The following is a 17,284-nucleotide window of genomic DNA, read 5'->3' as shown; positions in this document are numbered from 1 at the left end:
CTGTAGCATAAATATCCTCATCATCTTCTTCAAAAGCACCAACACCAAAAGCCTGAAATTAAACACTTTATAAGAGAAAGTCTTTTACAGATAAAAACATATTTATTTTCATTTGAACATATTCATAGTCTCTCCAATAAGTAGCTAATTATCACTCGTGTGACTCAAGAACAGAAGGAAAATTCCTCGGTATCTTTCAGCAAGCACTGACAGAGAAGGTTCTACAAGGACCACACAGCTTAATACATATTGTATATGCACAGCACTTGTAATAAGAATTATTAATTGAGACAGGCACAAAGCATGAACAAAATAATTTTTTATTTTTTCATGTTGGTGAAACATGAAATGTACAAAGCAGCACTTTTAATTGTGCATAGTTCTTCTGTGTACAATGGGGAGGGGGCACCTAGTTATGGTTATACCCAAAGGCTGCCAACAGGTAATAATGGCTAACCCACACAAGCGTGGAAAATGGCTGAAAACCATTGATGATGATGATTTAACAATATCATCATTAATGAACAAATTATACAAGACACTAGTAAGAGCACAACACTTTATGGTGATGCAATGAGAAAATAGTACAAACCGTGTAATCATGCTTAGTCTATGTATGTATTCTTGTGCAGATGGAATATACAGTACAGTAAAGTACAGTACAGGGTACTCAAAAGACATCTAGAGTTACAGTATTCCTACAGTAAAGTTGATATTATAGCATAATACAGTATTTACTTGCAACATCATCTTGGAAACAAATGAAATCAATATTTAAGTATCATCCCGTGTTACTTACCTGCCCCTTTATAAGAAGTTTCTTCTTTTTTTCAGTCATGACCAAGGGAGATGGATCAAAGAGGTTTATGTGCCCACCAAGTACAGAAGTACGGTCCAAAGGTTTGTAGCCAAGGCCAAACTGGTCTACCTTGGGTCTTGTCAGGCAGAGGGTGTCAACATCATCAGGAGCAAATGTAACATCTTGCATATGTGTTTCATCTCCTTCACTGCCACTGTCAGAATCTAAAAAAAATATTTGAAAGTAAGAAAGAGGATTAAAACAAAATTACTTGTATTATTGTACATAATGCATAATATATGCTCGCAATTAATATTATTGTACCTATTCATGATGAATTTAAACAATCTCTGATTATTAATTGAATACCTTCTATTGAGCCCCGAGGTCCCTGGCAGCCATGCATTCTCTCTTTTTCCTTGCGTGATGACCGTTTTTGGTGTCGGCTTATGCGAGGTCCAACCCCTTGCCCTGGTCGCCAACCAAGATGACGCAGAAGTTTCATTCCCATTGTCTCTCTAAAATAAACACCCAAAACATGAAACAAAATACTGTAGATAAATTTTATATATAAATATTTAAAGTACTGTATAGTGTATATGCAGTATTCCTGATTAAATAAGAAAGTACAGTATAGTAGAATATGGTATAATAATTTAAACAATATTGGGTCCAACTCGATACAGAGAAGAATACAGGAACACCCTGGTTCAGGTCTTCAAGTCTTACATTTCATACATCGTCCTCAGATGTAATTCAACTCTGCAACTCTCTTGGCCTTTTACATTTTACGTCAAAATTTTCTACACAGATGAACAAGAGTATTTCTGTATTCCCTGCATTGTGTGATGGCAAGGAATAATATATTCTGCTGGTTGTGGGTCATCAGATAACAAAGGGTCAAACTTCAGCTATATTTTGTTGGAACAGAATTATATTGTCAAAAGAACATTACAGCATCTATTTTGTGACATTCAGTTGAAAATTCTCGGAGAAATTGATCTCTCAATCTTTTCATCATATTCAACTCGATATTGTAGACAGACAGACCAAGTGCTATATCCCCGCTTCTAGGCAAGTAGAACAGAAATTTAAATACAGTACTGTACAGTACTTGCCTGCTCGGCCTCAGAATATCTTCAAGGACTGGTGTTCCTGGAATAGGTCCACTTGGATCTAAAACTCTTTTTCTTTTCATCTGTTCACTGTCATCAAAGTTTGCTGAAGTTTGGATTCCCTGGGGTGATATTCCATGTGCTGCCATATCCTATAATGAAAATTTACATTATGAATATTTCAGTCAATTTAAATAACTGTAGAGAGGATGTTTTATTCATAATTTGTGAGTTTGTCAGAATACATTTTCAGTTAAGATGAACAGTTTGGATCACATTTGGTTAATACAGTATAGATAACAAAGACCCTTCCCTGGGAGACACTGTACAGTACAAATAATATCTTGGTACTGTACTGTGCTTTAGAGACTCACTACATGTTACACCTTTAATCAATATAGTTGTGTTACCTAATGGACTTTTATGACATGTTATGAATGTAGATGGTGATGACAGCTTTATGTAACACAAGAAATAGAAATACTGTACTGTAGATGTACCTGTATCTTCTAGCTGTAATGTCTGACAAAATGAATTTTCTTTGCCTTAATAGCTTACTGCAAGTCTTCCTTATTCTTTTTTTCATATCCCTCAGGTGAAAATACATATGAAAAGCAAATTCCAAATAAAACCTATACAGTACAGTATTCAACCTTTAACTGTCTTTACGTATGAGAACATTTTAATAATGTTTCTTAAGTTCCTAAGAACTCTGTCAGTTTTATAGGTGTTGTCTATTTACAGTTAGCATGGACTATGACAAGAGCAGACAAGTGTTGGAGACAAATGAAAATACAACTCATCCCTGGTTAACTTTACCTCCTCATCCCTGGTTAACTCTACCTCCTCATCCCTGGTTAACTTTACCTCCTCATCCCTGGTTAACTTTACCTCCTCATCCCTGGTTAACTTTACCTCCTCATCCCTGGTTAACTCTACCTCCTCATCCCTGGTTAACCTTACCTCCTCATCCCTGGTTAACTTTACCTCCTCATCCCTGGTTAACTTTACCTCCTCATCCCTGGTTAACCTTACCTCCTCATCCCTGGTTAACCTTATCTCCTCATCCCTGGTTAACTTTACCTCCTCATCCCTGGTTAACCTTACCTCCTCATCCATGAAATCGTGAGGCTTGGATTGCACATTTGTGGCCCGCTGGCCCTTAGAGGACACAAATGTTGAGGGTGTCCATCCCTCTTTTGTCCCCACAGAGTTGAAGTATCCAGCCGAGAACCCACCAGTAAAGGCTCCATGGAACCTAAGAGAAAAAAATCATAAACAGTTGCAACACTACAATCCATATTCATTATGTACATAATGTACTGGATTTAGAATACATTTTATTGTTAAAATTACAGTAGAGTACCTATAGTTTCTCAAGTATTTATCTACATACCAAAGCTGATTTTTAGTCCAATGAGGAATATATACTACATCTTACCTTCTCCGACCTTGTTTGTCTCGAACAAACTGATCCTCAATCCGTGGAGCTTTGCGAGCCCGTACTTCATCTGCGAGAGAGAAATTAAGAATGGCTAAAGTATATATTGATTTCATTGTTTGTTTCCTGTTCTTCAAAAAGGCACATCCATTGTATGTAGTGTTGTTCAATACTGTATTACATGATTTTAACTTGTGGAGTAGTCTTATGTACATAATGTTATCAAAGGCCTGCATTAGGTCAAAGTATGCAACATCCATTCCATATCCATCATCCAATATTTCAGTCCAATTATCCAACATTTTAAGGCACTGCAAGACTGTAGATTGGCCAGATATGAACCCATACTGTAACTTGAATTCAATTTATTCGTAGTGACAGCCATATGCCAAAAATCACACGGGATATAGGTGCGGCAGCCATATTGAAGGACTGTGTTGTTAATGGTTAAGTTAGATTAGGTCAGTTAGAGAGGTCATCTTAATAACTATCAGTGTATAGTCTTCCGAATATACATCGACGTTTTGCATACAGGTGCCGTACCTATTTCCAGTGGCTAATCTAGTTTTATTTAGCTGGATCATAATATCTTCCCTTATTAGAGATTTAATTATTTTGCACATGACAGATCAAACCTATTGCTCTGTAATTTCCAGAATCAGCCATTCCCCCCTCTCCCCCTTTTTTAAAACTTTGTTGTTATTTGAGTATTATTTGAGTTTCGGTCATCCTGGGAATCTTGGGAATTTAGGTTAGGTTAGGTAGGCTTGGATATCTAAATACAAGGATGATCCAAAATCTAATTTTACCGTTATTTGTGCAGTTTTACATTCTGGGGCAACTCCTTCCCCCAAAGAGTACTAAAAAATATTTCCAGCGGTTTGGCTACCACTGGTGCACACTTTTTAATAAGACAATTATGATCAATGGAGAGATCCTGTATTGGCTGCTGGCATTCTTCCTTTGGCGTGGCCACGTCTAGCTTAGGTAGCCATTAGGTAAATAATGGAAAGCATACTGTCAGGGGATTTAATTCTGTATGACCGAAGCACAGTGTGGAGTATTGGGACCACACAATACGATATGAACTTTGCAAACTTAACCAAACGAACTTAATTTTTCCTTCGTTGGTTAATGTCAGATGCAGTTTAGTCTCACAACTGAGTGGGGAAGAAAGTTAGTGATACTTCAGCCTCTTCTATGTAAGTTGCTGCCATTTTCTTATATTGTTATACCTACCTTCATCAAGCTCCTCTAGTGGTGTACCATAATAGGCACTGTCCTCCTCGTCACTGTCACTCATGTCTTAACGCCTCGGTGCTGCTGCTGTGTTGTCGTCTTGTTTACGTTTATGAAGACAAACACCTTTCAAAACTTTAAAGTACATTTATATGTCGTTATTTGTTAAAAAATCTTTGCTTTAGCACATGATTTCAATAATAAATGTCAATATTTTAACAATTATTATTATAATAGAGTTTACATATATTTTAAAGGATGCATTACCATCAAATGGGATTCTAAATTATAACCAATTAATTAAAAAAATACGGATTAAAGAAGAAATCAACAAATGTCTTTATATAATTAGAAAATTAATAGATATATATCTGAATGGCTATATATTTATTACTGGTTGCTATGGAAGGCTTTCTGTTTAGTGCATATGTTACCAACAATATTGAACATAGTTATATATTCCTTAATATTTATGAATAACTTAGTATTTATATATATTTATTTATAAATTTAAAATAGTTTCTACAAATTAAGTGCAGAGAAAAGTGGATAAAATATAAATAAACTATTATCGGCAGCATTTGGGCAGAGTCTTGGTGATGTATTATGATGTTGTTAGGGACACAGTCTGAGGCTCCCAGGCAAGATGTTCAAGAAACGTAAAACCTCTAATATTAGGCAACGACGATTAAGTGAAGATGATGGTGGGGGAGAAAGTGATGCTATGGCTGTCGCTAGTACTGATGATAGTAATTCCAACTTCGCCACTACCATCAAAAAAGAGAAAAAGAAGGCAAAAGAGAAGGTTGAGCCAAAGAAGCAATCTATCTTAAGTTTTGAAGACGAGCTTGAAGGTTAGTGGATTTAGAAACTATAAATTGGTAATATGTTCCAAAGTTCGTGTTGGAGTAAAAATGTAAAAAAAAAACCCTCTATTATATCATTTGAAATGGTTAAAATCTAGATTAGTTGTTCACTGTTATTTATAAGTTAACGCCATGAAATATGTATCATAAATGTTCCTCAGACTTATTAAATCCATTTCAAGGTTAATTTATGCCAGACCAGGAGTTCTATTACTAAAATATATTTTTTTGTTTTTCATTGTGATTTGATCGAATATGACCTATAATTTTGGGGCTAATGATAAGTGACGTCATTTTAGGATAGTAGCCAGGCTTTAGTTAGGGTAGGTTAGGTTGGGGCAGTTAGCACCAGAAACGTAGGACAGATTCGTTCAAATCACAACAAGAGCCATAGGAAAACCATATTTTGCATGGAAAATTTTAAACCTGGCCGCGATCATAAATTAACCTAAACGACTGCTTTAACGCTAGGACTAACAATGAATCCTTTCAAAGTGGGCAGGACTTTGAAGATGAGGGAAAATATAGTGATAAAACACATAAGAAATAGAACCTCTTAGAACATTTTGAGGTAGTAAGCAGCTACCAAACAGGGAGGTACCCACCTGCGAAGATATTGGAAGCATAATGTGTTGTCTAATGGTAGACCCTGCTGATATATGGCATCACAAAAATTGTGACCAATTCCCAGGTTGCTGATCTGACTTTCTGCCACATTTACACACAATTGTAGGGTTTTAATTGCTTCTCTTACTTTGACAACACAACATACTGTACATACAGTACTGTATATAATTTCTCATTGATTTTTTTTTAATTTTTGTATTTCTTTATACTGTAGTTCTTTATTATTATTATTACAATATTATTATTATCATTATTATTTACTTTTTATTATAAATTTTATTTACTATGAATTATTATTATTTAATTTTTTATTTTTTATTTTTATTATACATTCAATTTACTACTGTACAATATACTATTTTTTTTTTTTTATATACATATATAAAACTACTACTACAACTATTATGTGGCCTCCAGCCTCCCTCAATAGTTATACCTTCCCCACCATTTTATTACCTTAATATTAAATATCATAATACATAAGTAGCTATCCTAGCTGTGTTGAGTTAGTTGAGCCGCAGATCTATGCGGCATTCAGTGACTGTAGCTTCGTAGTCAATATCTGCAACTGTTGTCGGGTTTGGGGCCCATGCTCTCGTTCCCCTGAGGCAGAGCAAAGCTGACTGAAGGAGAGAGAAGGACAGTGGACATCTCATCCAGGCTGTAACATAACTTCTGGGTTGCTGCTTCTGTTTGGATATCACCTCCGCGAGTCTGGTGTAGAAGCATCTTGCACTTGGTCCCATCCCACCAGAAGTTGTGAACACTAGAGGAGTGAAGCTGCCTTGATCAACGTTCTGAATTCTCTCCCCTATGCCCTTATCTTGTCGTTCTCGTTCCTCCTGTGTGCAGCATTGAGAGCTAAGTTATGGTGACATGCGGCCATGGGATAAAAAATCCTGATGTCGAAGAAGGCTCGCTGTCCCAGCGTCCAGAATCCTCGAGCACTGACGTCAACACGGGCTTCGTTGGATGTGTTCGAAGTCCTATGTTGGAAAATCTCACCATCTAATGGAAGGAGGGTCGGTTCTACCCTGCCATCACAGCAGATTTCCTTCAACATATTTGCTGTGAGATCCCTTACTTCGTCATGTCTCATGCATATGAAGCCCCCTTTCTTGCACACCATGGCGTGATCGACATCATAGGAAGAGCCACACACGCATTGGGAGGGCAAACCTTCTATTGGCCTACCGTACCTTAGAACATTGGCATCTGTAAATTCTTGTTTATTGAGATTGAAACCATTTGCCCTTATTGGTAACGAAGTTAACCAGTTCGAGGCGCCCACCTGCGCTATAGCTACTTTTTTTTTCAAATTCTCTGGTAATTGCAGCAACAGTTGCTGCAACTTATCACTTTGGCCGTGCTGTCATTCTGTCGTAATGGACCTTCTAATCTTGGTTACTTCACTGGTATCCACCTCCCCTGTTGCATTTTGAGCTATTATGTGGTCCGTGAGGGCTGCCGTGAGCTTAACTGAGTTTTGATGTTTGGTGGCAGCAATCTCCTCTGGATTGGTCAAGCCTATTCCTCCCAGTCTCGGTGGTAGTGCAAGGAGTGATCTTTCTGCTGGGGTTAAGTGAGGGCATTTTCGCTCCCCAGGTCCCAATGTGGGTCAGTGACCTGTGCCCAGGTGGGCTAATCTCCGTTTAAAAAAAAAATAGCCATTAAGAACCTATGTTATAACTTATTTGGTAATTTCTGGGTTGTTCAGTTTTGTTCATATCATTATAGTATAAGTATTTTAAAAGATGCATTAACTTTTTATTTAATTATAAGTAAAAAGAATTATCTATCTATAATCATAAATCATCTGTAGTGGACAGGGCTTGAAGGATGAGGGAAGTTGCAGGGTAAAACACTGTGAAAAATTGGTCATATGACACTAAAATGGTGTCTCTACATACAGTACTTTGTATGTGAAGAAATTAAATTTAGCGTAAATACTCCCAATAATCTGCCGAGGCAGCACGTGTTGTTATCTGGTCTGTTGTTTACAACCGACCCGCTCAATCCGAGCGTACTCTCACGTCCACAAAAAACGTAAAATTACACTATGACACTTCAACAAAGTTGCTTTCATTGGTACCAGATATCAAAATAAGTACTTTCTGTTTAATATGGCGGGGATCTGGGTTAGGTAAGGATGGGTGGGTTGTTTTAGTTGGTTAGGTCAGGTTGTATTAGTTTCTAGTAAATGTTGCCTCTTAAAATACTTACTATAATGATAAGAAATTCCACCTACCATTGTATGATCTGTTTCTCATATGTAACTGATGAAGTTCATTCTTTTTCAGCTGATGATGGCATCATCTTCCAGGAAAAGAAGTCTAGTTTAAGCTACAAGCTACGGAAAGAAATGAAAAAGGAGAGAAAGGAAAAGCGAAGAGAAGAAAAGGAGAAACAGAGACAAGCAGAAGGGAAAGATAAATTTCGAGATAAAGACAAGAATGGAGGACCAACTGTGTCGGAATTGGTAGGGTGACTGTTGCAGTGTGACCATTCCAAGACATAACTAAATGCCACCATATTTACTTGGTTGACATCCTCAGTTACACTTTGAAGTATCACAGAATAATTATTTGCCTATGCTGACCTGTATCCCTGTTCCTCTGCCTCTCATCTCTCCTATTATCCTTTTATCTTTAAATTTTCATTTTCTTATGCCTCTACATTTATTCAACTAAGTCAGGGTGGTTCATTCATTTGTCCACAGGCTATTTCTGTGGTGATGAACGCAAGCAGAAAATTTTCTCACTGAAATCTCATCAAATAAAGAATCCCGTCAAAAAGTGTGAATTTCATGAAGGCTTTCTTTACTGTACAGTATAAGCAACACTGTGATGGGTGTTGCTACAGCATTTACAGCAGTGACTGTTCAGAGTTGAAATATATACTGTAACAGTTCATACTCGGGGAGCTCACACACTTCAGTGAAATCTATGAGCAGTATGAAAATATACAGTTGTGTGCTGTCAGGAGGTTGGACCACCATGGTCTAAGTGCTTTAACATTTGATTGTTGTATTAATACTAATGAATTTGATAGTGATTAGAGAAGTCCATCAATCGTACAGTACAGGTCGATCCTCCTTGGTCCGGCTCCACCTGTGGCCCAGCAAAATTTTTTCGTGTCATGTTTTTTTTTTTTTTTTTACTCTTTCTCTATGTGTATTTCCTAATGCACATAGCTTAAAATTGTGTAACAAAACTAATACACTGATACGATGGCTTATTCACGGTTTTGCCTATTTGCGCAATTCCTTGGAACCTAACCCCAGCGAATAACAAAGGTTTACTGCACAGTACTGTAAATGAGTAATATTTTTGAGGGGTTAAATTTTATGCATTACCGTGGATTAGTTACAGTAAACAATAGCCATCCGTACAGCCCTTTTATCCTGGGCTCCTCTACTGTACCCCTAGATTCTCTCTTTACATTCCTACATGAAGAGCAGAATTTCATTCACTATACAGTATATGTCACTTGAAGTCTACAAATACTTGATGCAAATGAAAATGTACGGATTATTGTCTTTTTGTTTCCATCTGTTAACATCGCTGGTGGCATTGTTGGCATGTTAGATTAGTCAGTGTAGCCACATCCCTTTTAGACCTCTTGCTCCCAGGCCGAGCTGTGAGCTGTTATGGTTATTTTACAACTCGTAATTTTGGGTAGATATAAATAACTTTTTTTTTTACTCCTTGTTATATGTACAGTAATACAGTATGTGCAAAAAAAAAGTAAAAAAACACAAAAGAAGTAAACATATCTTTGTGTACGAATGAACACGCTGAGTGGGGAAAGGGGGAGCAGTGTGAGGGAGCCCTGTTGCTATGGAGTAGGCAGAGGCAGCGTCCCAACTGGGCTACATTGCTATGACGAGCAGCTAACGTTACTGAGGTTTTGTGTACATGAACTTGTATAAATTTTTATACAATAATTTAATGGCCACCCATGGTTCAGAAAATTCTATGGTCTGGCTCTAGTCAGGTCCCGAGGGTGCCAGATTGGTGAGGTTCAATCTGTGTTTTGAAGTAGTAGAGGCTTTGGTTATATACACAAATATTGCAGATGTAAAGAATAATGGTATTATCACATTTAGACAATGAGTAGATGTGCTAATTGGAGTTTTGCTATTAATGCACATGGCATTGATGATAGATGTTTTGGGGGTCATGTCTATATAATATGCCATGTCAAAGTGTTTATATGAGGTACCTTTTTATGTGCTTATGTCATGATTACATAGCTGTTAGTGTAGTTTTTGGAAGTGTGTAAGGTTTTCCATCCTGATTAGGATGTTGACACTTGCAGTTGGAACTCCTCAGTGTCTAGCAAGTTTTTATAGTGTGAGCCATCCAGGACATTCATAAAGTTAAAAATGATTGATTAATCCTGAAATCCTATCATAAAGTGAACTGGGTTTGGTGGCTGGATGTCCTTCTTCCTCCCAGGGTAGTTGGTAGGCAGCTGGAACTGAGGGTGGTTTTTACACACCTGCTGGCTGGACAGATGACACTCCTGCCTTTAAATGGCAACTCTTGCTTCCTGGTTACTGTAAGGAGATATAACTAATCATTTGTTTAATCCCACCCACCAGTCAGAGGTTAGTCTGGATACACCCCTGTAGACGAAGCTGGCAACTGATGTATAACATAAGCCACTTAGTCTGGTCTCAGAAAATGGGATTTCAAGATCAATGTCATTTTTAAACTGTATTGCAGCAGTTAGTTATGTTTATTCTGGTAATGTCACATCTCCTGGACCATACAGCTGGCAATTTATTTATTTTTTTTTTGGGGGGGGGGTTGTACTTTTCATTTGAATTCTGAAGAAAAACAATATTATTTACATGATTCTATTTGTGTGAACGTGTTAATAATAGTTTTGAAGTTGATGGATGTAACTTAGAAAAGCAGATGCAAGTATCCTCTGGAGTTATCCTTAAAGTATATTTTGGTTCATAGTCATCTTAAGGCACACCAAATTCTCCCACTAATGAAGTAAGGTAATTTCAGGATGAGCTTGGTATAAGAATAGTAAATGGTCGAGAAGCAGAGAGTATTGGTGCCAAGCCTGGAGATTCTGACGATGAATCTGGTACACCTGGGAAGCACAAATTCAAATCCAAAAATATGAGGACGGCACAATCCTTGGACCCATGGAAAAAGATGCTTCAAAGTAAGTTGCTGTATTTTGTTGAATTTAGAAATATATACAGTAATGATAGTGGAGTCATTTAGGCAAGAGAAATTTCTGTGCACAGTACAGTATGTGAGCATTAACTTTACAGTGTATTTACATTTAGAGTTTGTTTTAGGAATTTATATAGTCGTGTTTCCATACTGTATTTTGAAGAATACTGTATAAGCCACCTCTATTTCTAAGCTGCAGGGTGAGTATTGGACAGAATTCATGCAAAAAATTGACCTTAAATTATAAACCGGGTTTGAGGGATTCCGGGTAACCGAGATATTACTACAGTATATTTGCTAGCATAAAATTTTAAAATGCAGTACAGTCGGCCCTTAACATACGTGGGGGTTACGTAACAGAGATACCCGTGGATGTTAAAAATCTGCGTATTTTTGCTGCCCCTCTCCCCCCCCCATGTCCTTATTTACTGTATATACCTGTGTGTAGTTCGAGTTTTTAAGACCAAATTATTTGGCAAAAAATTGGGGGTCGACCTCTAAACGGGTAATAGTTTCGTTAGGTTGAAAAATATTTACCAGTAACTACCAGTAAACAATGGAAACGATGCACCAACGCACCACCAGCTGTGAGTGTCAGTACAGTTGCCAGGGCAGATCTCTTGCGTCATCATAGCAAGCCCAAAGTAGCCAAATCCATGGTATGGTAGCACAGGACGATGTAAAACATGAAGTATTCATTTATTAAAGTTTATTTATAGATACTGGACATAAATTTTTGTTCATTACATTTGAAACATCAATCTTTGTTAATTAAATTTGAAACAAAAGAAAACTATGATACCGTATTTTCATTAAAATATTACATCACAAGTATATTTTACCTTAACTGTGACTGAATGAATATACGTATTCTCAGAAATAAATATGGAAATATAATATTTTTGCTGGAATGACGTACATATTACAGTGGAAAGTGGGATAAAATCATGATGAAAACAATGACTTTTGCTTTCTTTCGTTATTCAAAAGATTTTACCGTAATCGCTTTTCGAATGGTTTTCAGTTAAAAAACTGTTGTACTCGTACTGTATTACAATAATATTCTATCCTATTATTAGCCTTATAATCCCACAACTGAAAACCATTCGAAAAGCGATTACGGTAACATCTTTTGAACGAAAGAAAGAGAAAGTCATTGCTTTCGTCACAATTTTATCCCACTTTCCACTGTAATACGTACATCATTTCAGCAAAAATATTACATTTCCATGTTCTCAGAAATAAATGGTAGTTTCGTTGAAAGGTAATGTACAGTATTTAATATTAAAATGCAAAAATAGCTATAAAAACAATTAATATTGTACACCCGTAATGTACTGGCTGGCATCTCCACTCGTCCCTGCTCCTGTGTCCAAGGTCACCACTCCTCCCAACTCGCTCCCTCCGCTCCCTCCTCCGCCTCCTCCACCTCCTCACCGTCACTACTGCCGACAACAAACACAAATGTTTTGTGAATAACTGCACCTCCACTTCCTATGTACAGTACTGAACTGTACTGTGCTGTGCATTTTTACAAACAATAAACATGGCAAGAAAAGCTATTAAAAAAAGAGATAAAAATTTCACTTTACTGTACAGTACCTATCCTCGGCGACAGGACAGGGGTCATCGGGCTCATCGTCACTCAATTCCATAACGGGTGGTGAAGTGGGGGCGACGGTGGATTCAGCTGCTTCCTCACTGCCGCCAGTGATTGATGGTGTTAAATCTCTCCTTCGGTGATCAAAGAACATGGTGATGGGGAGTTGTCGTCTCTTTCTTTTCATTTCTTCCATGATGTTTTTGTATGGAGCAAAAACGTCATCCATCCCTCGCATGAATTTCAGGGCACGCACCATGGAGGGGTCGATACTATAGGCCAGGTTTTTCAGTGCCTCAATATTCCTGGTCATCTCCCCCAACTTCTCCAACGTTATTTCTTGGTGCTCTTCCTCTTCCTTGCCTGAGTCTACTAACTCCTGTAGATCCTCCTCGGTCAGCTCAGTGTCGTGCTCTTCAATTAGCTCCCTAATCTCGTCCTCTGCCATGTCCTGGAAGCCTTCAGCAGCCACTTTCCTTGACAGTGCCAGGGTCTTTCTGAATATTTTCATTAAAATCCATCAAAATCATTTTCCTTGTCATCGTCTTAAGCACCAAACAGCTCCTCCCAGTCTTCTTCTTGAACAGGGCTAGAGGGTACGTGTTTTTCGAATCGTTTTCAATTAAAAAAATGTTACAGCACATGTATATTTTACCTAAACTGTGCCTGAATGAATATATTCTCAGAAATAAATAGTAGTTTTGCTGAAACGTGATGTATTTCAATGTAAAATAGGATAAAATACATGACGAAAACAAAAGACTTTACCTAACCTTCCAATGTTCAAGAGATGTTACTCGTTTTTTTTTAATAGTTTTCGGTTAAAAATACTGTTATATTACAATGATATTCTATTCATACTGTGCTTGATATACTACATTCACGGAAATGTAATATTTTTGCTGAAATGACGTACGTATTACAGTGGAAAGTGGGATAAAATCGTGACGAAAACAATGACTTTCGCTTTCTTTCGTTCAAAAGATTATTACCGTAATCGCTTTTCGAATGGTTTTTAGTTAAAAAAACTGTTGCATCACAAGTGAATTAGGATAGAATATTATTGTAATACAACAGTTTTTTAACTGAAAACCCAAAAGAAAGTGAGTCATTGCTTTCGTCACTTTTCACTGTAATACGTACGTCATTTCAGCAAAATATTACATTTCCATATTCTCAGAAATAAATAGTAGTTTTGCTGAAACGTAATGCATTTCAATGTAAATTAGGATAAACTACATGAAAACAAAAGACTTTACCTCACCTTCCGATGTTCAATATATGTTACTCGTTTTTTTTAGTAGTTTTCGGTTAAATTACTGTTATATTAGTGATATTCTATTCATACTGTGCTTGATATAATACATTCACGGAAATGTAATATTTTTGCAACTACAATGCTAATGTCAACACAAGCGTGGTTACAGCGAGACTGACTGAGTGAGGAGAGCTATGCGTGTGTGTGTGAGGTTGCGGGAGCGGGCGGTGTCCCGTGTTCGGTGCCGCATGCGAGTTGAGTGGCGCGCGATTTGAATGTACTTCAATTACTTCAATGTACAGAATATTCCTCCGGCGGGGCAATCCGCATATTTGTAAATCCATGTATGCTAAACCCGCGTATGTTAAGGGCCGACTGTACTGTATACGTCGACAAAAAAATTATTGACATAGTTATTGGTTGCTTTCATAACATCTCTAAATAGGGTAAGTTGTTGCATAGTTCTGTCAAAGAGTAAAACTGGATTCAAAGGACTCCATGGGATTCTAAACAATTTTGGTACAACATTATCTATTACATCTGAAGAATGTGAATGTTACATATTATGTAATACAGTACAGTATTCATATTCCTTTGATGTAATAGATAATTTTATATTTTTTCACCCAAAATAAAAAAGATGATTTAGAAGATACAGTATTGTTAAATTACTGTATCATACAATTGAAAACCGTAAATATACTTTGTTTCCTTCATATTAGCTTGGTTCTCATCGATAAGCAAAATATGCCTTTACAGGTAATTTCAGGTGGGGGATTAAATATACTGCTCATCTGTCTTCATTTTTATTTGTTCTACCTGTGTAAGTAAGCAAAAAAAGTGAGTTTTTATTACTGGCCAAAGTAAGGAACTTGAGAAGGGGGACATAACATGCTAGATTTTTCATAGAAATTGTGATTGCAGAACTCATATGCTTCACTAACAGATTCATCACAGTGAAAAAAAGGACTTGCATGATGTAAATAAACAACAATTAATTTTTAACTTGTTTGGGAAGGTATATACTGTATATATACCGGTATTAATTTGTCTTTTCATTTAGGGTTATCAAAAAGGCTGTCATCTAAGTAGTCTTTTTGCCTTCTGAGGAGTACTAGTTGATCCCTTTTACTGTGTCTGTGTATTTCAAGATTTATACATGAATTTATTTGGTTTCTGGATTATCTTAGGTGGTCAGATTCCTGATGCCAATATGATACATGCTATCCGGAAACAAAGACAACAGGCCAGAGAGCAAGGAGACGTGATTCCGTTGGATGAAACCGTCAGGTAAGACTGGACATCTTGAGATGGCTCTTTTGAATAGGTACAGTACTGTATATGTATTTGAAAATTTCTATGACTTAAAAAGCCTTCATGTATACTGTAATTTGTATTAGATATAAAAGGGACGTCTCCTCAGTTACTGTTTAGTGATATATAATTAATTTTTGTGTTTAAATCTTACACATTTTACGTGCAGAGTTGAGGAAACAAAAGGTCGTCTTGTACGTGACGATGATAATGACCGCAGTGATGATGAAGATGGTGAGTCTCGAATGGATTTCTCTGTTAACCAGCAGGCACGAGACCGGCAACAGCGGCAAGAGGCATTTGATGCAGCTCAAGGTATAGCATCACCTGAGTTCTTTTGCCAGTGCTCTTTAAATGGTGTATATTTAGTAAGTCAGTTTTCCTCTGTAGCTTTATGGTTTCAGTTAACTCTGGTTTCCATATTTTTGCAGAAACAGTTGTGTTTCTTATTTTGTGCTCTATTTTAATAATGTTACCAAGGAAATATATGAGACATCATTTGTAATCAAAATTGTTTTACAGTTTTCTGAAATTATATTCTTAAATTTGGACAAAGAATAGTGTGACCTAACTGGCCAGATCAAACAAATAATTTCTGAGAAGAAGAGAAAAAGTAAGAAACAGGAAAATTAGGGATTCTTGTATTTAGAATGGTCCACGGATCATTGGCCAAGAACTAGAGTCTAAATGTTGGGGTAAGATTGTAATAATTACTGGAAGACTGAAGGCTAAGCAGAAAGACTTGCTATGTAGCACAATTTTCTTCAAAATATTTTTCAGTTTGCATGGTATAGTGTGGGCTGTTTCTCTTCACCAAGACAGGAAGCTAATTCCCTTGTAATAGATATAATAATTACACCCAGATGCACATAGACAAGTTTATAATACTGTACGTGGTTTAATATTTGTATGAAAAATTGAAAATTAGGGCTGTGTTGTGGAAAGTGACCACCATAGCAAAATAATTCTAACAGATAGAGAATGAATGACAGCATATGTTTGTGTTGCTCTTGATTCTGGCTACTCTGCACTTTAGCTGGAAAAGGTTTTGCAATGGGTGAGAATTTATGCTACTCAATCTTCCATTTGGACCTAAACAAAGCTTGTCTGATGAGGCTTTCACATGCTCTTGAGGGATGCCTGTACCCTGTATTGTACTTGGGGCTAACACCAATCCTTCCTGCCCCCTTCTGGTTGCCTTTTAAGACCCAAATCCCTAAGCCACTGGAAGTTTTTTCTCACATATACTCATCTTTGACTCATTCATAAAAAGTATAGACAATTTGGCATACCCCTGCTGTTGTAGTCTTTATTGTTGCTATAAATGTTTTATGTCCAGATGGGCTTGCAGGCAAAATTGATGTTGTGTAACAACATTTGTAATTTTGAGTCCTGATGCTCATCAAATTAGGAATGAAATGTGTTAATTAAGCATGTGGTTCTGGGATTTAGATATGTACCTTATTGTTATGTTTGATTCTTCAAGAGGGCGGTAGTGATAACAGCGATCATGAACGGGAATGGGAGAAACAGCAGTTAATGAAGGCTGGAGCAAATGCAAAGGTATGTGTACAATGATGAGTACGGTAGTTTGTGATTTGTAAACTTTAATCATGTTATTTGTCTTGTAAATTTTGCCTGTGCTAAACTGCTCAGAACTTTAAGGAAAAGAATAATTTTAACTGCATAACCCCCAGTCTCCAGAATTGTCATTGTATTTGATAAGCCCCAAACATTGGTCCCTCCTGAATGGAGGGAATAAAAGGAAGCCTTTAGAGAGGCTAGTATTAGAATTTGCACATTACTTATTGTGGCAGGTGAAAG

The 17,284-nt window shown here is 37.0% G+C and overlaps 2 protein-coding genes across 2 annotated transcripts in view; one reads left to right on the top strand and one right to left on the bottom strand.

The window, feature by feature from the left end:
- LOC121861778 (G patch domain-containing protein 1-like) overlaps positions 1–4,703 on the bottom strand; it is a 19,040-nt gene extending 14,337 nt beyond the window's left edge. The window contains exons 1-7 of the mRNA XM_042359669.1: positions 4,595–4,703; positions 3,356–3,425; positions 3,022–3,172; positions 1,918–2,066; positions 1,169–1,317; positions 800–1,023; positions 1–52 (exon numbers count right to left, since the gene is read on the bottom strand). The exon at positions 1–52 is cut by the window's left edge and continues 83 nt beyond it. Of these exons, the coding sequence (XP_042215603.1) occupies positions 1–52; positions 800–1,023; positions 1,169–1,317; positions 1,918–2,066; positions 3,022–3,172; positions 3,356–3,425; positions 4,595–4,658 (859 nt within the window). The 5' untranslated portion in view covers positions 4,659–4,703. The remainder of the gene's footprint in view (positions 53–799; positions 1,024–1,168; positions 1,318–1,917; positions 2,067–3,021; positions 3,173–3,355; positions 3,426–4,594) is intronic.
- A 513-nt stretch (positions 4,704–5,216) lies between these two features.
- Positions 5,217–17,284, top strand: part of LOC121861776 (PAX3- and PAX7-binding protein 1-like) — a 36,182-nt gene continuing 24,114 nt past the window's right edge. The window contains exons 1-6 of the mRNA XM_042359668.1: positions 5,217–5,448; positions 8,388–8,566; positions 11,112–11,274; positions 15,337–15,436; positions 15,630–15,775; positions 16,947–17,023. Coding sequence (XP_042215602.1) covers positions 5,241–5,448; positions 8,388–8,566; positions 11,112–11,274; positions 15,337–15,436; positions 15,630–15,775; positions 16,947–17,023 — 873 coding nt within the window. The 5' untranslated portion in view covers positions 5,217–5,240. The remainder of the gene's footprint in view (positions 5,449–8,387; positions 8,567–11,111; positions 11,275–15,336; positions 15,437–15,629; positions 15,776–16,946; positions 17,024–17,284) is intronic.

This window comes from Homarus americanus, unplaced genomic scaffold (assembly GCF_018991925.1).
Source record: "Homarus americanus isolate GMGI-L3 unplaced genomic scaffold, GMGI_Hamer_2.0 scaffold8148, whole genome shotgun sequence".
NCBI lineage: Eukaryota > Metazoa > Arthropoda > Malacostraca > Decapoda > Nephropidae > Homarus > Homarus americanus.
The sequence above is the reverse complement of the archived record's forward strand: the minus strand, read 5'-3'. Positions and strand labels throughout refer to the sequence as shown.